Here is a 23820-nt window from a genome sequence, read left to right on the forward strand (position 1 = left end):
CAAATGCTTAACACTACCCTCTGATAAGCCTACTGCTCGACCACACTACCACAAAATAGAGCATTAGAATTATCTCTTTTTGCCACTATCTTACCTCTAAGGGGAACCCTTGGACTCTGTGCATGCTATTTCTTACTTTGAAATAGTACATACAGAGCCAACTTCCTACAGTTAGTATAATAACCAACCTATTTAGAAAAATGAGTCAACAATGCGTCCATTTAAATACCCATACACTTGTATTTACAAAATTCAGCCAATCGAACAATTGAATCAAAAATAAGTCCATCCAAGAACAATCTTGCTTGTATTTTCAGGATTCAGCCGACACATGTTTAGTCATGTTAAGGACTTTATCAAGGCTGATTAAAATATTCTTATAAAAAATGTAATTACAAATCACCAAAAATGATAAAGATTAAAACCTCTCAATATATTGACACCATATGTGACAATACAAGTGTCAAGTTAGTAGCTGTTAAGAGCTGTGCAGAAAGACAAGCTACATACCAAAACCAGCACCACATTATGTGTAAAATCCAATCCAAACAAAACCTCCAACCTAGTGTCCAAGTGAAATTAGAAGAGTGACCAAACATAAAAAGGGGATGAAGATTCTAAGGAGAGCATAGACGATCCATAATTTGAAATTGTGAGCAAGAGAACGGTTCTGCAAGTGACAGAATTCCACACTGACATGAATTAAATTGTTAATTGTACCTCCTTATCAATAATGTGATCCATAGTATTCCAAAAAGTCACTAAAAGTATACGGAAAGATGTTGTATTTTGTCATAGAATGATAAAAAGTTGGATTACTACAAAGTATCTGACTCAGTATGTCCACCAACCTGTATATGTCGAATTTTATTTAGAATTAATGTTCTTCATTGTACATCAACATTCTCAGTCGTAAGGAGAGATTCATATGTCCCAACAATCCTCAAAACATCTCAAGCGAGATACATCTGAAATGAACCAAGTGGGAACCACATTGATAACGTAACAGTATTGGCATTAAACCACATGGACACCCCATGTGTCTGTATTTATGTCCTCAAGCCTTATGATTAACACTCATTGTCCTCTTCATAAATCAATGCCCGATCTCCATATTACCATCATTGATCTTTCTCCATTGTTTAAAACTACTTTAAAAAGTTAGCACTCGAGTATTGCAGTACAAAGCAGTTCTAGAAAGGCCATAATACGGGTGTCAAAACTCAAGCACCCTGCATGAAGTGACATATTCTGCCAATAGAACTAACAATGTCACAATCAGAAATTATTTTGTAAAGACAACCAGATGAAATAACTCTGTCATCTCTTTAAGTATTGTATTAACCCTTACTCAATGTGCTCAACGACACCTTAAAACAGAGAGAAATGTTACATCTAATTACCTTAATGAACTGCGGAAGCTCACGGAGAACAAACGACGTGTATTCAGCGTCAATCAACTCGCGGCTCAGAGCGCCCTCATATAGGGTGTGCAAATAGAAAAAGGGGACGATCACATGTATACGTAAGAACGCGTCATAAAAACATTGTGTTTTTTATGAGCACCATCTTTAAACAGCCAATCACAAATAGTGAACATATTCACTGCCGATCCATCATCACTAGCAACATCACCCAACTTTAAAAAAAAATACTCAGCTGTTTCTAAACCTGTCAGAAAAATCCGCCCAAACATGGTGGCCATTATACACTGAGCCTTCATCCCGCCACGGATGAAAGCAACACTGCCCCCCAATCAAGATGTCGACATGAACACTCTCCATCGCCAAATTTCTTTCAAAAAGCAGTCCATACATGGCAGCTCTCCTAAATAAACCTATTAAATCACCATTTAAAGCGACTCTGACTACCAATCAGAGAATGTCTATAAACCTCAATTCTCGAGTGCGGTGGCCATTTTGAAAAAGGATCGTTATTTTAATAAAGATAATGGACAGCAAGAAATTAACCTAAAGAAAAGGGCCATCAACATCAAGTCATGCATGTAGCATAGTGTAGAATATAAATGCCTAATATAGTGATCCATTATTTAATAATGGTGAATCCCATATCATCCAATAATATAATGTTGGATAATATATATTCATAATAAGAACTTTCATTCTATATGCTAGTATGGAAAAACGTAAGGAGGAAAAGTGAAACCAGAGAGCAGAGACCATGCAAAAGTTATACTGTACGTATATACAGTTAGATTCATTAGTTTGTAAAATAGTGATATTGTGAAGATACATATTTCCAAAATCTTCATTTCAATGATTTAATCAACATTCTAAAACATACTTTTAAACATACAATAGATGGTCATGGGTTCGCTCTCATATATGATTATAAAAAGTGATGCATTTCATGATCTAAATTCATACCCAGTTCTATGCTCTTCAGTCTAATTATCCACTTTCCCTCATTTCTTCTAAGTTCAATCTCACGATTGCCACCTCTAGGATGTGCGAGAGTCTAGCTAATGCCCATATATCTAATCTTTGGGATCTCTGTCTTGCGATGTCCCTTTTTAATATGACAAACTATAGGTGATGATGAATCATTATTCCTTAAAGCACGTATATGTTCTTGAATCTTCTCCTTTAAAGATCTGATGGTACTTCCTACATAGATTTTATTACAATCGCACACCAATATGTAAACTACATATTTGGTGTTGCAATTGAGAAGTCTGAATCTTATATGTTTTACTGCCATTGAAATTGAAAGTAGGAGTTCTGTGTAGAGCTATACTGCACATATTACGTTTACTGCAGTTTCTGATTTTTCCCTAACTGGTGGTAAATAGCTCTTACAGACTAGATCTCTAATGGTGGTACCCTTTTTATGGATCATACTAGGTTTAGAGGGTAGCATTTGTTTTAAAGTGCGATCAGTGAATAAAACATTCCAATGTTTGGAGAGGATTTTATAGATATCCTGACTGTTCTGGCTGTAAGGTGTGCAAAAGGATATTGGTCTCTGTGATGCTAGATTTTTGCTCTTATTTCGATTCTTTAAGAGAGATGATCTCTGCAATTTATTAATTTTGTTTCTAGCTGTCCTTATAATTTGCTTTGAATATCCCCTTTGAATTAATCTGTTCTCTAAGTTATCCAATTCTAATTCACAGATATCTGGTTTGCTGCAATTTCTTTTTGTCCCGATCATTTCCCCAAATGGAATAGCATTTATTTGGGTTTTGGGGTGAGAGCTCTCAGCATGTAATAATGCATTGCAAGCAGTTGGTTTACGATATAGGTTTGAATGGACATGGTTATTTTCAATGAATATTTTCAAATCCAGGAATTGTATCCGATCCTTACTGTATTCATGTGTCATCTTTATATTAAAATCATTTGTTGATATAATTCACAAATTCTAATAATAATGATTCAATTCCTGTCCAAATCATTAATATATCATCAATATATCTTCCCCCAAAAAAGATATGTTCAGTTAGGTTGGGCGGACCATTCAACCAAATATGTGTCTTTTCAAAGAGGCCCATATATAAATTGGCATATGATGGTGAGAATCGTGAACCCATCGTTACTCCTTGAGCCTGCTTATATCATTCTCCCTCATGAATGAACACATTATTTTCCAATTTGAAATCAATAATTTCTAATAGCATGTCAGTATGTTCCAGATATGAAGCTGATCGATTTGAAAGAAATTGTCGAATTGCTTCCAAACCCTTTTTCTTAGGTATGTATGTGTACAAAGAACTGACATCCATGGTAACCCCAATCATTTCAGGATACCACGTAATGTCTTCTAGTTTCATCAAGACATCCCGTGTATCTTGCAAATACGACGGTAAATTCCTTACAATAGGTTGCAGATAACTGTCAATATATTCTGAAAGTGCCTCAGTAGGTGAACTAATGCCCGATGATATCGGTCTACCAGGGGGCGATGTCTTATGTTTATGTATCTTCGCATGGTGCCTTTGGATACGTATTAAAGATGTATCTGTATTCCAAAAGCAAAATTAGACATTGTTCCAACCATCCATTGTAATAATACATCTAGGTCACGGACAATCTGGGGTAATGGATTGTCCTTCAATTGAGTATACAATGTTTTGTCAGCTAATTGTCGATTAATTTCATTGATATAGTCCAATCTATTTAGGATGACTATATTACCCCCCTTATCGGCTTCTTTAATAATCAGTGTCTGTTTATCACATAGTTTTTGTAACGCCAATCTTTCTTTTTTTATGTTATGATATGTGAAATGTATGATTTACCATGATGGATTTTTTGTTCCAATTTGTTTAGGTCATCCACAACCAATTTGTTAAAAATATCTAAAGCTTTATCACTGGGTAGTACAGGTGTAAAGATAGATTTTGGTTTGAATCCACTATTAAGTGATGGACCTTGTTTGACGTTTAAATCACTCAGAACCTGTTGTGTATTGATTTCATCATTGTCCATGGCATCTACGGAAAGTATGGTTTGAATGTCACCTATATCTTTTATTGTATATGTGCTAGGCAATATATTTTTCATGTCCACGTGTGAACTATTTTCTTTCTCAACAAAATATTTTTTGAGTTTCAATTGTCGTAAGAATTTGAAAAGATCAATATGTACCTGTCATGTTACAATGACTAGAAAGACAAAATCCTAAACCATTTCCTAGCACATTTATTTGTTCTTCAGATAGTACATAATTAGATAAATTATCAATGGAAATACCATCATTACATACACTGCTATTGGTTACATTGCCGTCCTGAGGACACATTAATGTCAATTGCTTGAATGATTTTGGCTGCTCTGGTTTGTACTCCAGTTGTCCTGTTTTCCCCGACTACCCTTTTTTCTCTTTCCACTGGGTGTTGTCTTTGTTTTGACTGCATTTGTTGAGGAAAATTTCTTCTGTTGCCTAATCGATATCTCTTGCCTTCCCATAAAAAACCTGAGGAAGCACTTGGATCCATATTGGAAGCTACATTAGAGCTGTCCCTTAGTACCTCTCTCTCCTGTTCACCTGATGTGATAGAAATTTCTGATTCACTTTCTGATGCATATCTATTATCATCAATATCTTTGTCTATGGACTTTGTTGAAATGCCATCAAATCTTTTGGCAAAGGTGTAAATCTGTCCATTTTTATAATCTCTATCATCCCTCTGTATTTTGGCAATTTTTTTGGTCTTAATGTACAACTGATGTTTTTCTAGGACATCTTTCAATATTTTATAATTTTTTTCTTTCACTTCTGATAAATTGAAATTTCGTATCTCTAATTCTAAGTCCTGTATTTCCTTAAGTAAATTTTCTCTCTTTTGTTCCGCATGTTGTACCAATATCAGCATCATTCCTTTAGATGCCTCAAAAAGTAATTGTTCCTACTCTAACATGTGTCTGGTTGATAAATCATCAAATGAAGGGAATATCACTATTCTAAGCCCTCGTATCAGTGATGTATTTTTTCAAACTGCGGGACGCTCTCCAAGTTACTCATGGCATCAAATGGAAGCATTTAAGCAGGCGGTGTACTCGTTTTGCCGTGCCCATGCTGCAGTAATCGGTATGCTTGCCCTAGCTACGTTATGTTTTTTGTAGAAGTCAGTCCTGATTTCTGGTGAATAAAATGGGGGATGGGGGTCACAGAGGTGATAGAGGGAATACATAAGTTAAAAATGTTGCTAACAAGGCATATTTACTTGTTATATAAAAGAAAACATCCCTTTCGGTTCTTTACAGGGCCCCTGGCTTGTTGCCTCCATGAATTATAAACAACCTAGCTGCCTTTTACTTTGTATTGCTGACAGGCTTCAGTAGTGAGCACCAAAACACAATCCTGCACTGTGATTCCCTCTACTCATCTTCCCAACTCTGAATTACAACCCATGGGTTTGAGCCCACGATACTGGGCAGGATGGGGGAGGAGCAAATCTATATAAAGAGGAAGTGTATTAATTACAGAGAGGCAGGAATAGAGATAGACGACTGTAAGAATGAAAGGTTATAGAGACAGAAGGTCTTGGAGGGGTAATGAGATTGACAGAAATAGTTGAGAGGGAGGAATATGATAAATGGAAATAGAACATGAGGAACAAGAGAGAATTTGGAAGTAAGGGATTAAGAGATAGGAAGATGGAGGTTATGATTAGAAGTAGATGAAGTGAACAGGGAAGCAGGAATGTTAGTGTTAAAAAAGCAGGAGTGACATAAAAGGCATAGGGTGTAGAGTGTGTGGGCAACAGTAAGAAAATAAACATGAGAGGAAACGGGCACAAGAAAAAATTACAGGGAAATAGCAAGATTGGAAGAGTAAAATAAAGAAACAAATTAAGAGAATGGGGAAAGACTTGTAGTAAGTTTGAGGGAGTGAGAGTTGGGAGGGAGACAGGAGAGAGGACTAGAGGGGAACAAAGGAAAATAGAGGCAGAGGGTGATAGAAAGCAAGAGGGAACTGGAGAGAGACATTGGGAGAGAAAAGAACCAGAGAGAGACACGGGAAATGAAAACATAAGTCAGAATGTGAAACAGTAACTGACAGGTAGACACAGACAGTGGGAGACTGAGTGAAGGAAGGGTAGAGTGAGTGGGAGATAAATACACTTAGCAAGAGAGATATAGGCAAAAGGAGTCAAGATAAGAGTCAATTGTTTTTTTTTTTTTTCATACTTTCCTTGAGGATAAGAACCTAATCGTCGTCCTTGCAGAAATAATGCTTGTTCACTCTTTGCGATTCTGGTCACTTATTTATGCCCCATAATTTTCAGAGATCACCAGACGCCACTGCTTAGTCAGCAATGTGCACCACAGAAAGCACATGTGCAGCAGCACCAATCGACTCATTAAAAACAATGCAGCAGCTTGCCATTCTGTATACTTCCACTAGAAGTGGTCAGTGAAAAGAACAATATCCTAGAAGAATGTTGTAATTTGCAATCATAATGCCAGGCATTTTATTGACTGTTCTTAAGCCTTTCGAGGCAGAGCTTGATGTGGGAGACATGAGAATTCCAGTTTCAGCTACCTTTAAACTACCTAGTTTCCCCATATATTTGTATTATATTGCTTTGATAAAATACTGCAAATATAGTTCTTCCACATTGTATGTTTCATAAAAATATCTGCCTCGCCACCCTTGCTCTCTGGACTTTGTGATCTTGTTGAAAAGATTTGACTGTGAGTTACTTACAGGTACCACCCATGCGACCTCTATGGTTAACAAATAAAATCAAGAAAAATGTAAAAAAAAAAAAAAAAAAAAAAAAAGCAAAGCATTGATGGAAAAGTTCCAATGGAATATCATTCCCCCTAACTTAATAAACAAAATCACCAGTATGCTTAAATAAAGAACAGATAATTTCACAATAAGGAGCACATTTCAAAATGTATTTAGGAGGAGTGCTGTATTCAGGGAAATATCTTTATAGCTTTTGGTTTCCACTGACGTTTCTGGTATAGATATCCAATTATTGCTAGATGGTTGTTAGCTGCAATAATATAATTTCTTGGTAGTATATATTGTCAATAGGAGAGTAGCTTGACTCTCTAGCAGGAGTGGTTATTAGTAGGATGAATGAAGAAGTAACTAAGTATCAGAAGGAACACTTTGTTGGGCAGGTATGGCTGAAGGTGGCCCGGCTGCCATTAGGTAGAAGAATAGAAAAATGAGGTGGAGACAATTCCAGAACTTGCAGTCTGTCGGAGGTCTGTAGTGGATGTGTTAGGCCATAATGGTGGCACCATGAAGGTGTATAAAACAATTGGGTGTACGTTGAGTATGGCATCCTAGAGTGACAGCAAACACAGCGCAACTAAAAGGAAACTGCAAGATTTGTGATGGTTGGCAGAGATTGACACAAGTGGAAGTGGCAGATAGTGTGTCATGCTTGTAGCAGTAGCAACCAAGTATACTGGACATATACTATGGCACCTGATCTTGATGGGTGTTAAGGTCAGCCTTGGAGCAAAGTGATACAAATCTTAGATGGTAGAAGCAGAATTTGTTCTTGTTTTTGATTAATGCTCTTAAGTGACCAGATGTAGAATTTGTAAAGGAAAGTACAGTACGGAGAGCATTCAAAACCCTAGAGTGTACGTTTCAAAGATTAAGGTTCCCTGTTAACTTTAATTTGTATTAAGATAGAACTTTGCTTGGAAGAAATATGAGTTATTGATGGAAAGTTGAAAAGAGGAAAGGTGTGACTACATTTTACAATTCTAGAGCAAGTCACTTGAGACAGTAAATCATATGATCAAAAAGAACATGCATTTGGCGTTTGCAAACCATTTGCCATGGATGATTGTGGTGAATTAAATATCCTGGCCAGTAGAACATTCCACAGTGCGTGTGTGTGAGTCCCTAAGTTTATAAGAGGAATCTTGGCAATGTCTGTATTAAATCTGGCTTTGCCGTTAGTGAGTAGAAAGAAGGTGGTTGATCTTGAAGTGATTGAAGCACAATTTCAGCGTGGCTGTTGGCTTCCTTGACATTGTGGTAGGGGTGAACTGTACACTTTGAGTCCAGTGGATCTGGGAGTTTGTAAAGAGGCTATTTCAAAGGTGGTGGTGGGGTGGGGGGCGTCTTAGTTCATTATAGCACATTCCTTGGTTCCAGTGTTGTTTGCATTGCTCCTTCTCATGTGCTGTGACAACTCTGAATGTCGTGTAACCGTATGAAGACAGTTTTCAAAAGTGTGCCATAGGACTTGAATAACAAGTGTGTCTGTGTTAATGATCACTCTCAGATATGCTTATTCATTGCTTGAATCAATCAAGCAATGCAGTCTTTTGTAAGATTTTTCTGATTTGTGAAATGTGTTCTTCCTGATTTATAGTAATTGGTATCACTTGGTCTGCTTTTCAGGATGTGGAGAAAGAATTAGAAGTCCAGATTGGAATGAGACAAGAAATGGAGCTGGCCATGAAGATGCTGGAGAAAGACGTGTGTGAGAAGCAGGATGCACTAGCAGCTCTCCGGCAGCAACTCGATGATCTCAGGGCAATAAAGCTGGAACTGACCTTTAAGCTCCAGGTATGGAGAAGAGAGAGGACGTTTTTACTGTAGTGTAGATTATGTAGTTAAGGCAAATTATGTGAAACTGTCAATCATATCTAGTTTGGTGTATAACTATGTAGAAACACAGCCACTGTTTTCCGAGTTCAAGGTATTCTGTGCCTCTCACGTAATGTGAATGTAATACATTAACTATAGGGCCTGATTTAGATCTCGGCGAAGGGGTTACTCCATTACAACAATGACAGATTTTTTTGTCCACCGAATTCTAAATACTTTAGGAAACAATGGTATTTAGATTTGTGGACAGGATATCAGTCACTGTTGCAACGGAGTAAACCCTCCGCCAAAATCTAAATCAGGCCTATAGTTACTTAAGACTACGGGCTTTGTTAAGAGCTTCATGCTGGATATCCTGTCAGCTCTATTTAACGTAAGTGTACTGGATCTATTTGAACCCTAAGTACACTAGCTAGGGCACAGGATCTTCAACATTTGCATAGCGGGGGTGCTTCTGATTGAAGAGTTGCTCCAGCTGAAACACCCTTGCACTGTCAAAAAGGCCAGTTGTGATTGGTAGGTCTGCCTGCAGATTCCTTATTTTATAATGCCCCGAGGTGCCAGACTGTATCCAGAGAATTTTGTGGCAATTCTCCGGTGGGCCGATAGGTGGCGTTGTGCAGGTTTTTGTGTGGGCTCCATCCCCTCCAAAGAACAGAGCATAGCTGCATATAAGTACCACCACTGCAGTTTCTTAACTTTCCTTTTCCGCGCCCTCAGATGCGTAGCATGAACAACTGGTTACAGTGTGCTGAATACTGCCTTTGGGCCATTTTTATATGTTTAGATCACTCCATAGAATAGGTGGAGTGAGATATTAGTAAGGAATCTGCAATTGGAGTATTCATAAGAAAGAACATTAGCAAAGGTAAGTAATTTTTTCTTCTGATGGATACTTCTATTTGCACATTCCTCATCCTAGAATAGATACTGAATCAGTACCTCCCCCACGTGGAAGGGCTGTGGAATGGGCTCAGACCACAAAATCTTGCAGAACTGAGTGGGGTCAGTTCTCTTCCAGCTGGACCTGGCTGTCAAGGCAGTAGTTCTACATGAAAATATATGCTTGTGCCCATGTATGTGTATGTTATTTTGTAGTGCCAACCTAGCCAAAAGGCAGAGGAGCGCGCTGTATGTGGTCAAAGACCAGTATAAAGTTAATGAGTGAACCGAGGGATAGCAGGTTATTGCATTGTGATTAGTGTTCTCTAAAGAGGTGAGTCATCAACTATTTGCTAAATTGGAGCAGCGTTGGGGGACAGTCCTAATGGGCATGGAGATGTAGTTCTACATCCTGTGGGTGAAGATGGAAAAGGCCTGCTGCCTTGTTTTTTTCTGGTCTCCAGTCTGATATTGTCCTGGCTTATGTTGTGCTGAGAACCACCAGAGATGGTGAGAATGCGTGCTGATCATGATGGCTTTGTAAATGATGCATCTGTTTTTTAAGATGGTACAGGCCGGCAAGGGAGCCAAAGGAGTTCAGTCGGGATCGGCCCCCTGAGGAGCGTGGCAAATACCAAGGACAGAGACTACTTGTAAAACGCAGAAGCTTAAGGCACTTTTGAGGTCCAGCCGATGAGACCGCTACTCCTCTTGAAGGGAGAGGGGGAAGCAGAGAACCCTGGTAGAGTGACGGTTATGGCAGGAAGACCACCCAACTTCTCAGCACCAATGTGTCTGGAAAAGCTTGGTGTAGGTTGAGTGCACCCACAGTGCCTACAGTTCTCATGCAACACTCTGATATTGCAGTGAGAAGGGCAGTCTTCAGGGTTAGGAGACACAGCAACAGCTTTGTATAGGCTTAAAGGACATAAACATGAAGAGAATCAAGACAAAGTAAAGGTGCCACTTCTGGCTGGGAGGGAATATACATGTCAAAACTTTAGCAAATCTTATCACAACAGGTGATTTGAACAAGGATGGATGGATGATTCAGCAGCCGTACTAAGGGCTGACAAATACCTTTTTACAATGCCCACTGTGAAGCCTTATTGTGTAGAGTATCCACCAGAAAACATTTTAATGAAGTTAGGTAACATGTTCATCCTGGCCTTTTTATTGTAATATGGCACTAGTATTAGATGGCAATCTAAGGCTGCTCCCTTATCTCACTTTATAAAAGTCCAAGTCTAGTTTATAAGTTGTTCCTAGTAGCCTCAGGCTTCGAAACAGTTCCTGATTTTTCCTTCAGACCATCTCTTGGAATACTGCAGGACAGTATTTGATACGTATTTCAGTGAACATAACTTTTCATTGAGTTGATAATGCAGTACATTTTCATATTTGGTTACTTCGACAAGCATAGTGTTATCGATCCATCGCAAACTCATGTAAGTAAACTAAAAACCTGCTCCCACCTTTCCATTTGGTTTTGCCAATAGAATGTACTCTTTTTCTTTTCCAGTGGTGTGCATAATTCCCACCACCCCTCAGTGGATGTATTTTTATCTGTTTTATGTTTTTTTCACCTTTGCAGTTACGCTAACATTCTTCCTCTCTTTTCCTACTTTCTGTAAATTGCTTCAAATATTTGTGCTTTGTAAATGGTGCACCATGTAACTTTCACCATATACAACTGCACTTCCATGCTCTGTACCCAGGCATGCTCGTTCAGTAACTCTCTGCTGTATATGACTAAGTTGTCATCTGTTGTTGTCATCAGTGATGTAATTTGAGATGTCATCAGTTATGTCATCAATGAACCTCATTTAACGTGTCATGAGTAATAAAATGTGAGATGAAAATTAGCGCATGGCAGAGACACAACATATAGTTAGCTCAGTAAATGATAGTGTTTTTTTTATCTTTATCAACTTTTGTTTTTGTAGTTCAGCACCTAACTGTTACTTTAACCTTAGTTTTTTCAGTGAATATTTGCATATGTATAAATATATGTATTTGTATACATGTCACTGAAAAGGACAAAGTAATTATTCACCAGTTCTAGTTATCTCAAGCATCTACAACTCTTTCATTAAAGCAACTATAGCTTACGTCCCTGCCTCGTACAGTGTTGTCATCAATAATGTAATTTCAGATGTTGAAGTGATGTGATAAACATGTTATGAGTGATGTAATATGAGAAGTAGCTAGCAGTTCATGGCAAAGACGCAATTTAGTTACTTGAGATAACTATAACGGGTGAATTCAGTGGTTTTGTTAGTTTAAAACGGTATCTTCTAACTGTCACTTTCAAACGGCTATAATGTCCCTTTAACCTTTTTTTTCCCCACCCAGTGATTTTCCATGGTTTGTTTAACGTAAAGTAAGTTGTCCATCTCCATGTGCGACGTAGGGGTGGGTGCTTGTGGCCATGCACTGTGTGTTCCTCCATAAATGCCTACCACACCCTACTACGTATGGCCTCTGGGGAGCGCAGTGTGGGACTTGGCGCCTGGCCTGTGTCCGGGCCTTGCATCCAATCCCCTGTAGGTGTTCACGGCTTCATATGTGATGTAACAATATAAAGGGTGTCATTTTAAGTAAGGCAGAATGAATGACTTTGCAAAAGAGTTAGAAAACCAAAATATAGAAAGCGGGCTTTATGGCTTAATCAAGGGGTCAGCTCATCAACATATATAAAGCAGACCTATTGTCTTTACAAAAAGTCATCAATAACTATAATCAGTGATTAGATCATAAGAGTACACCCATAATGTTTAAAGTGATTGGAATCAAATATTTTCAGTATAGCCTTATTTAAGAAAATAGCACATCAGTATGTCTTCAGGTCACAAAGTGTAGCCATGGAACAATCACGAAGGGGCCCTGCACTGCATCTGAACAGCATAGAGCCTAGCTCTAAGTATATGGTAATCTCTCCTGGGTTCATGGGTTCAGTGACCCATGAGACTTACTGTTTTTTGTTGTTGTTTTTTTTAGATCTTGCTGAGGAGCTACTGCACCCCCTGCAGCCCTGCCACAAAATTAAAATCAATGGTTGCTGGTGTCCCTGCCCCTACCAGACCATTTCCTATGGAATTGTGAGCCTAATTGTACCTACCCAGTTGTAACTGCCCCTAGTTAATAAATATATGTCACAGTTGGCAGTTGCAACTGTGTAATTCTATGTGAGTCAGTTTCATAGGAAGAGCGTTTTTTGTTCTCCTAGCAATTTTGGGTCTGTTTGACAAACCTTCATTAGACTTTAAATGTAAAAAGAAAACAATTCATCCACCTCATCTCCTTACTGGAAAGTTTTGGGGTGATATATCAAGCAGGGGCTGAGAAATAAGGATGGGGTCCCAAAACACTTTCCCCACCCCAAGCAGTTTCTATAGAGAATTGTAGACAATGATACAGAAAAAAAGGCAGAACAGAATTCTACTAAATTTGGCAGAAAGCCGGATCTTTACCAAAGAAGCGTGCTTTTTGTGATTTTTATAAATCTCTTTAATAAATTAAGGTTAAAAAAAAGATAGCTGACGGCTCCTGCAGGAGTGCAGCAGGACCCAGCATAAACAACTGTGTTGTCTCTCGGGCTTCCTCAGTGGATACTGCGGACCCCTGTGCTGCTGGGGGGGTGGAGAGGGAGAAGATCCCTGTGGGACTGTAAAAAAAAAAAAAAAAAGAAGGAAAATATAGAGTGAGGGACTGTGGCTGGTTGGCCACTCGTGGGGTGTTGGCCACCCACGGAGTTTGGGTTTAAAGGCTGGCCATAGATCAGGTCCTGTGGCCAATTCCTTGCTGTGCACTGCCTTTGGCCATGTGCTGCAAGGAGATTGGCCGCAGACTTATGGTTATAAGCTCTTACTTGACATAAAATAAAAACATAAAAATTCTGTGAAACAAAAGGTTAAATTTGAGTTAAACGTAAGTAAGCTAGTAAGATTTTAACTTACTTTAAACAAAAAAACCTTTGAAAGTTACTGAAAATCCGTTGGTTGAAGTGGAGTTATATGCAGTTCTTCTAATAATAAAAAAGAATATAAAAACCCCCTGAAATTAATTGGTTAGACATAACTCACATAAGTACAATGCGCACTGCTTTTGACCTCACATATCATTGATGACACCTGTAACCTATGGTGGTGCAAGTTCTACTTATGTCAGTTATGTGTTAACAGTGAATTTCAGTGTTTCATTGGTTTTTAAACTTTAGTTACCTTTTTATTATTATGAGGCCTGTGTGTAGCTCCACTTAATCCTTTATATTTATGTGTGTGTGTGTGTGTGTATATATATATATACTGTCGTCTCCACCTGTGGTTGCCAATCCAAACGGGACGGTGCCTCTATCTATGATGGCGGGTTCAAATTAGATATCCCTTTCAAACAAAGGATGTCAGGCACTCATGGGGCACTTGATAATCCAGTTTATTCCATGAGGACCAAAGATAAAAGCACAAACACATGCGGGTAATAGACAAAAGGGATCCAATGTACCCAGTTGCCAGACTTTCTGAAACTATGCACTCTAGCAACCAAGACTAGCTGAGATTATTTTGCTTGGACATAGTACAGTTGGGGGAAAGGGGAGGCAGTAGAGTCTTAGCGCTAAGGAAATTGGAAACCAGATACACTATAAATGTGTGCACTTAAATACCACAAGGTCGCAACAGCCATGAAAAACTTTGGGTGCATATAGAAGAGTAAGCGATGTGCTGACCCCTTTGTCATAGGAAAATGTGACATTCTCGTTTTAGGTTGTCTGTTTTATATTTGTTTTTATTTGTTTCTTATAGGTTTAGTTGTTTGTGACTTTAAACAGTTTCTGCCTCTCACTACCAGGATTCATTTTTAAATTGCAGGATGTGGTAATGTTATCTTTGTAGATACCCGAAACTGGTTTAAGGTCATGCAGTTATGGGTCAATTGAACTATGCCCATTCAGGGCATGATTAGTGTCTTTTTAAGATTTAATGTTGCCTTTGTTGCCACCTGAAACCAGTTTAAGGTCATGCAATTATGGATCAGTTGAACTGTGCCCCATCGTCAATTTCTTTACCAGGATGAGACACAATAACTTGTTGATATGAATGTCCGCAAGTTTGGGTGTGCCAAATTAATGGGGAAAATCAAGTAACGGAAAATGATATATGATAAAGTGAGTTATATTAGATTTTATTGTTGAAACATGTCTGTCATTTTACCACTATCTGCCTTGCTTTCATGAAGTGAATTATGCATTTTCAGTGTTTTTGAATGTAGAGTTTCTGTGTCACCCATTACAAGCAAAAATAATGGTATATCTAAAAACAGAAAATAGGTTTGACGTGCACAGTGAACAAGGCGATTTGCAGGGATGTGTTTGTGTTTTTTTCCTTTGGTGTCCATAGAATAAATTGATAAATTGGATTATTGAGCGCCCCATGAGTGCTCATTGTCTTTTGTTTGAAACTTGTGTGTGGGGTGTGTGTGTGTAATTGTATGTGTGTATGTATGTATGTATGTATGTGTATATATATTGGTGTAGGTGTAACTACTATTCAGAATTAAGTTTAAGGTTTTGATGATTAAATCAGCTTTCTGAGGCTGCCCAGACTTTTGTGGAAACAGGCGGCTGTCCGAAGGGAGTCTGTTACATGTCAATAGACTTGAGTGTCATTGTCTTATGAGGGAATATAGGTGTTTTGTGTAACGTATATGCCATGTATATGCAGATGATGAAATCATGTGAAAGGATGTACCCTTAGCTGATAATTGATTGCTGTAGTTTTACCTTGCATTTAAGGAGGGTCTGTCTAGAAGTAGCCATGGTAGTGGGTCCCTGAGACCCAGTTATCTGTTATAGGAGTTCTGACACAGTATAGAGTGGCCAAATACATTAGACTCTGTGGACATTCAAGGCAGCATTTATAATTGTGAAGAAGGTCCTACTCAGTGCAAGAGTGCAGAACTGTCTACTGGAGCCTTAAGAGGTCTGTGGCTGTACTGCTATGGAAATAGACAACCACTACCACGTCAATTAATTTTGAAAATTAAAATAGACCTGTATTAAGTCTACAGTATTTTCCAAGAAAAAAACATTGGTAAGAGTGCACATTCACCCAGGGTTTTTTTCTGACACTAATAGATTTGGACTGCCATCCAACAAAACATTTATTAGACCAGGTGTTAACATGAGTCATTTTGTTAGTGAAGGTGGCAAGTCACAAATATTTCTTTAAGTGTGGGCAAAAGAATACCTAACCGTATATGTCTTTAAAAGGAGGGAGTAGAGCTCAGTGCTGCTCTGTGCACAGTGCCTAGCACCTTAAAATATCCGGACCTCGACAGGGATCCAGTACAGTGATCTCAGAAGGGGGAGTACCATGAGCAAAATCAGAGAGCCCTCAAAGTGATTATAACCGCCACATTCTTTGTTGGTTGACTTCGCTTTAATACAACTTTAGTGGTGCCCCGTTAAAGCGACCTGCTGTAATCTTATCTACAGCCAAGAATTTCTGATCTTGAAGCATTCTGATCAGCTTTGGTAAGATAGGCTAGATGTGTTATAGCCGCCTTAGATGATTAAAGCTTATTGTGGTCATGGAGTTGATCTAGGTAGAGAGCTAGAGCTCGGAGTCAAACTTGAAGTCCAGGTTCACAACAATATTTGCAGACATAGGACAGGTTCCATTCTCTGTAGGTGAATAATTTAGGGATCAACATTTGGAATGGTCACCAGCTGTCTTCATCACTGTCTTTCCCGAGTTAAGGGTGAGGTAGTAGGACCCCATCCCTGCCCTTCCTGATGCACTGTTTCACCTCATTTCATTACTCATGACACATTAAATGAGGTTCATTGATGACATAACTGATGACATTTCAAATTACATCACTGATGACTACACAGATGACACCTTAGTCATATACAGCAGAGAGTTACTGAATGAGCATGCCTGTTGGAAGGTTGCTTCTTGATGTCCAATTCAAAAGTTTTAAAAAATAGTCTTGTGGGACAGAGCTCTATGGGATTCTGAAAGATATTTTTGTATGCTTTCTAGAAAACGAGGCTGCCAGATATTTTAGAATACAGTGCTCCTACCGTTCCCTTCTAAGGTCATGGATAAGGTGTTCAACAATCAGCTATTTGCTCCTACACCTTTTGAACAGAACAACCTCTTGGACTTCATGCAGTCAGTTTTAGCAGCAACCACAGCACTGAGATCTCGCTCATTGCAGCAACAGATTATATTAGGATCATCACGGCTGAATGGGAAATCGCCGCATTTCTCCTCCTCAACCTCGCAGCATCCTTCAACATCTTATCCCACGTGACCTCGTTGCCAGAATATACAACTCTGGAGTCCAAGGGCCCACACTTAGATCTATCACTTTCTTCCTGTACAACAGAATCAAATGCATAATACTTCCCCTTACTCATCAAATACAAGCATCTCATCTCAACTTTTCAACTTCTACATGGTACCCCCTCGCCCGCATCATCAGAACCCACAGAATAAATGTTATCTCCTACACAGATGACACCCAGCTTATCCTCTTCCTCACTGACGAGAAAAGCACTTCTAGACAAAACTTCACAACCAGCATGACCAACGTGACCAACTCAATGAGTGACAGTTGCCTCAAATTCAACACTGGCTAGACAGAAGTCCTGATTTTTGGAACCAGGAACTCACTGCAGGATTCGTCCTTGTGGCCAGCAGAGTTTGGACCCATGCCCTTTCCCCACTGACCACTTCAAAAACCAGTAAATCATCCTAGATTGCAAGATCGAGATGACAAAACAGGTGAACACCTTTATAAAATTCAGAGTGCTCTGCAATATTTTCATGTGGCTTCCTATGCACATTAGATGAACAGTAACCTAAGCTCTCATAACCAGCAGACTGGGCTATGTCAGTGGAATGTATGCAAACGCATCCAAACATCTCATGCACATACTCGAGACCATCCGGAATGCAGACAGACTCATCCTGGATGTACTCCACAGTGCATACATCACTCTACACTTAAGAGAACTTCACTGGCTTCCTGTCCTGAAACACTATTACTTTAAGCTGATCACGCAGGTGTGCAAAGCCCTCAACGATGCCGAACCTACATACCTCAACAACCCGTCCACATTTCTACCAACCCTCCACACCCTTATGCTCAGCATCCCTTGCCCCCTCACAGGTCCTGGGCATCCACAGAAGCAAGTCAGGAGGAGGGGCTTTTTCCTACCTTGCCACCAATACCTGCAACAATCTCCCATCAGACATCAGGACCTCCCCATCCCTCCTCCACTTGCGGAAGAATCTGAAGACCTGGCTGTTTAACTAGGAGCCCATCCTGACCTACAAGCTGGCTCTAGTGGCTGGATACACTGACAAGTGATTAGTCTCTTTCTACAAATCGACATAACATAATGTTCGGTGGCATGTGTAGCTGCAGATACACATGCTGTGCATAGTCCGCCGTCTGGTGTTGGGCTCGGAGTGTTACAAGTTGTTTTTCTTCGAAGAAGTCTTTTCGAGTCACGAGACCGAGGGACTCCTCCCACCTCGGTTCCATTGCGCATGGGCGTTGACTCCATTTTAGATTGTTTTCTTTCCGCCGCCGGGTTCGGACGTGTTCCTTTTCGCTCCGTGTTTCGGGTCGGAAAGTTAGTCAGAATCTCGGAAACTACGTCGGTATTGTTTCGTTCGGTATCGGGGTAGTTAGAACCAATCGACACCGAATCTTGAAGAGCTTCGGGAGCCCTTTGGGGTAATTTCGAGCATCCGTCGGGGCCTGGTCGGCCCGACCGCGTACAACATCGAGACTGATGGAACGGACCCCGTTCCGATTCTGTCCTAAATGCCATAGTAAGTATCCTTATACGGATCAACATTTGGTCTGTAACTTGTGCCTGTCCCCCGAGCACAAGGAGGATACGTGCGAAGCCTGTCGCGCGTTTCGGTCGAGGAAAACGCTCCGAGACCGAAGAGCCAGGAGGTTGCAGATGGCGTCCACGCCGACAGGACAACAACGGTTCGAGGAGGAGGAAGAAGAATCTTTCTCCATCCACGAGTCGGATTACGAAGAATTTGACGTCGAAGAACAACCAACCGTGAGTAAGACGTCGAAACACACATCACACGAAAAGACTGACAAAGCCGAGGGGACGCCACCGCCAACAGGCCATGGCTTAACCCGGAAAGTAGGTGACCGTCCAACGGCACCGAAAAAGTGCGAGCTGCTGTCGAAGTCATCCGACTCCGGTCGAGATACAGGCACGCAGCACTCTCAGGACCGAGAGAGTGACGCAGACAAAATTCGGCACCGACACAGCGGCTCCGAAGTTGGTCGGCACCGAGAGGTCACAATGCCGAAAAGACAAAAGATCTTGTCGGAGCCGAAAAAATCAAGGGACACGGTTTCGGTGCCGAAACGCCCGGCAACCGAACCGAAAACTGGTTCCTACTCAGAGGAACAGGGACTGTCCTCTCAACTAAAAAAACACAGATTTGAGGAGGAATTACAACCAACTCAGCCAGACACAAAAGCGGATCTTTATTCAAAAGGATACAGGGAAGATTGGCACTCTTCCCCCAATCAAAAGGAAACTTGACTTCCAGCAAGGAGACAAGCAACCACAAGCGAAGGTGGTAAAAAAGGTAACTCCACCACCCTCTCCACCACCATCAACTCATGCATCACCGGCACAAACTCCACCATTAACACACTCACCAGCTCATACCACAATGAGCCAGGATGATCAGGATGCATGGGACCTCTACGACGCTCCAGTATCGGACAATAGCCCAGAGTCGTACCCAACTAAACTGTCACCACCTGAGGACAGTACATCATATGCACAGGTGGTAGCTAGGGCAGCCGAATTCCATAATGTCACGCTACATTCGGAGCCTATTGAGGATGACTTCCTCTTTAACACCCTGTCCTCCACCCATAGCCATTATCAAAGCCTTCCCATGCTTCCAGGAATGCTAAGGCACTCGAAACAAATATTTCAAGAGCCAGTTAAAAGCAGAGCCATAACTCCAAGGGTGGAGAAAAAATACAAGGCTCCGCCCACAGACCCTGTCTTTCTTACATCACAACTGACACCAGATTCAGTAGTTGTGGGGGCAGCTCGTAAAAGAGCCAACTCGCATACATCAGGCGACGCACCACCTCCGGACAAGGAGAGCCGCAAATTTGATGCAGCGGGAAAAAGGGTTGCAGCACAAGCGGCAAATCAGTGGCGCATCGCCAACTTGCAAGCACTCCTGGCGAGATACGACAGGGCTCATTGGGATGAGATGCAACATCTCATCGAACACCTCCCCAAAGAGTTCCAGAAACTAGCGCAACAGGTGGTGGAAGAGGGACAAAGTATCTCGAACAATCAGATACGGTCTTCCATGGATGCAGCGGATACAGCTGCAAGGACAATAAATACTTCAGTCACCATAAGGAGGCACGCATGGCTGCGCACATCTGGGTTTAAACCCGAAATACAACAGGCTGTGCTCAATATGCCGTTTAATGAACAGCAATTGTTTGGGCCGGAGGTCGACACTGCAATTGAAAAATTAAAAAAGGACACCGATACAGCCAAAGCCATGGGCGCACTCTACTCCCCGCAGGGCAGAGGCACATTTGGCACATTTCGTAAAACAACTTTTAGGGGAGGGTTTCGAGGTCAACCCACAGAAACCAGCACCTCACAAACAAGACCACCAACCTACCAGGGACAATATCAAAGGGGAGGTTTTCGGGGACAATACAGAGGGGGCCAATTCCCAAGAAACCGGGGAAAATTTCAAGGTCCCAAAACCCCTCAAAATAAACAGTGACTCACAAGTCACACAACCCCTTCACACAACACCAGTGGGGGGAAGACTAAGCCAGTTCTACACATCTTGGGAGGAAATAACAACAGACACTTGGGTCTTAGCAATTATCCAACATGGTTATTGCATAGAATTTCTCCAACTCCCTCCAAACGTCCCACCGAAAACACACAATATGTCAAAACAGCATATAGACCTTCTAGGACTAGAAGTTCAGGCATTGCTGCAAAAGGACGCAATAGAACTAGTACCACGTCATCAAAAGAACACAGGAGTTTACTCACTGTACTTTCTAATACCAAAAAAAGACAAAACTCTAAGACCAATACTAGATCTCAGAACACTAAACACCTACATCAAATCAGACCACTTTCACATGGTCACATTACAAGACGTAATCCCACTGCTCAAACAGCAAGACTACATGACAACATTAGATCTAAAAGATGCGTATTTCCATATACCGATACATCCTTCGCACAGAAAATACCTAAGGTTCGTATTCAAAGGAATACATTACCAGTTCAAAGTGTTGCCATTCGGAATAACAACTGCGCCAAGAGTCTTTACAAAATGCCTGGCAGTAGTGGCTGCACATATCAGAAGGCAGCAAATACATGTGTTCCCATACCTAGACAATTGGTTAATCAAAACCAATACGCTAAAACGGTGTTCACAACACACAAAATATGTCATAGAAACCCTACACAACCTAGGTTTCTCAATCAACTACGCAAAGTCACACCTGCAGCCGTGTCAAACACAGCAATACTTAGGAGCAACAATCAACACAGCAAAAGGGATTGCTACTCCAAGTCCACAAAGAGTACAAACATTTCACAATGTAATACAAACCTTGTATCCAAAACAAAGAGTACAAGTCAAAATAATACTGAAACTACTAGGCATGATGTCTTCATGCATAGCCATTGTCCCAAACGCAAGATTGCACATGCGGCCCTTACAACAGTGCCTAGCATCACAGTGGTCACAGGCACAGGGTCAACTTCTAGATCTGGTGTTGGTAGACCGCCAAACATACATCTCGCTTCTATGGTGGAACAGTACAAATTTAAACAAAGGGCGGCCTTTCCAAGACCCAGTGCCAACATACGTTATAACAACGGATGCTCCCATGACAGGGTGGGGAGCACACCTCAATCAACACAGCATCCAAGGACATTGGGACATACATCAAAGAAATTTTCACATAAATCACTTAGAACTGTTAGCAGTATTTCTAGCGTTGAAAGCATTCCAACCCATGATAACCCGCAAATACATTCTTGTCAAAACAGACAACATGACGACAATGTATTAATTAAACAAACAGGGGGGGACACACTCGACACAGTTGTGTCTCCTAACACAAAAAATATGGCATTGGGCAATTCACAACCATATTCGCCTAATAGCACAATTTATTCCAGGGATCCAGAACCAACTAGCAGACAATCTCTCTCGGGATCACCAACAAATCCACGAATGGGAAATTCACCCCCAAATACTGAACACTTACTTTCAAATTTGGGGAACACCTCAAATAGATCTCTTTGCAACAAAAGAAAACGCAAAATGCCAAAACTTTGCATCCAGGTACCCACACAGGTACTCCCAAGGCAATGCTCTATGGATGAATTGGTCAGGGATATTTGCATACGCTTTTCCCCCTCTCCCTCTCCTTCCATATCTAGTAAACAGATTGAGTCAAAACAAACTCAAACTCATACTAATAGCACCAACATGGGCAAGACAACCTTGGTATACAACACTACTAGACCTGTCAGTAGTACCTCATGTCAAACTACCCAACAGACCAGATCTGTTAACACAACGCAAACAACAGATCAGGCATCCAAACCCAGCATCGCTGAATCTAGCAATTTGGCTCCTGAAATCCTAGAATTTGGACACTTAGACCTCACACAAGAATGTATGGAGGTCATAAAACAAGCTAGAAAACCTTCCACTAGACACTGCTATGCAAGTAAATGGAAAAGATTTGTTTATTACTGCCATAATGAGCAAATTCATCCGTTACATGCGTCTCCAAAAGATGTAGTAGGATATTTACTACATATGCAAAAATCCAATCTAGCTTTCTCTTCCATAAAGATACATCTCGCCGCAATTTCTGCTTACCTGCAGATTACTCATTCAACTTCCCTGTTTAGAATACCTGTCATTAAAGCGTTTATGGAAGGCCTAATGAGAATTATACCACCAAGAACACCACCTGTTCCTTCATGGAACCTCAACATTGTCTTAACAAGGCTCGTGGGTCCACCTTTCGAACCCATGCATTCTTGTGAAATGCAATACTTAACGTGGAAAGTTGCATTTCTCATTGCCATCACATCTCTAAGAAGAGTAAGTGAAATACAGGCGTTTACCATACAAGAACCATTTATTCAAATACACAAGAATAAAGTAGTTCTAAGAACAAATCCAAAATTCTTACCAAAGGTTATCTCACCATTCCACTTAAATCAAACAGTAGAATTACCAGTGTTCTTCCCACAGCCAGATTCCATAGCTGAAAGAGCACTACATACATTAGACATCAAAAGAGCACTAATGTACTACATTGACAGAACAAAAGTAATTAGAAAGACAAAACAACTATTTATTGCCTTTCAAAAACCTCATACAGGAAATCCAATTTCAAAACAAGGTATTGCCAGATGGATAGTTAGGTGCATCCAAACCTGCTATCTTAAAGCAAAGAGAGAGCTGCCTATTACACCAAAGGCACACTCAACCAGAAAAGAAGGTGCTACTATGGCCTTTCTAGGAAATATTCCATTGAACGAAATATGTAAGGCAGCAACATGGTCTACGCCTCATACATTTACTAAACACTACTGTGTAGATGTGTTATCTGCACAACAAGCCACAGTAGGACAAGCCGTACTAAGAACTTTATTTCAAACTACTTCCACTCCTACAGGCTGAACCACCGCTTTTGGGGAGATAACTGCTTACTAGTCTATGCACAGTATGTGTATCTGCAGCTACACATGCCACCGAACGGAAAATGTCACTTACCCAG

General features: G+C 40.5%; 1 protein-coding gene across 14 annotated transcripts in view; it reads left to right on the top strand.

Moving 5' to 3' along the window:
- Positions 1 to 23820, top strand: part of RUFY3 (RUN and FYVE domain containing 3) — a 341239-nt gene that overhangs the window by 248414 nt on the left and 69005 nt on the right. For all 14 annotated transcript variants that reach the window (XR_011204687.1, XM_069236852.1, XM_069236853.1 and 11 more), the window contains one exon: positions 8851 to 9018. Coding sequence is in view for 13 of the 14 variants with exons in the window: in XM_069236852.1 (XP_069092953.1) it covers positions 8851 to 9018 (168 nt within the window). In the remaining variant the exon portion in view is untranslated. The remainder of the gene's footprint in view (positions 1 to 8850; positions 9019 to 23820) is intronic.

Source organism: Pleurodeles waltl, chromosome 1_2, assembly GCF_031143425.1.
Source record: "Pleurodeles waltl isolate 20211129_DDA chromosome 1_2, aPleWal1.hap1.20221129, whole genome shotgun sequence".
In the NCBI taxonomy this organism is placed as follows: Eukaryota; Metazoa; Chordata; class Amphibia; order Caudata; family Salamandridae; genus Pleurodeles; species Pleurodeles waltl.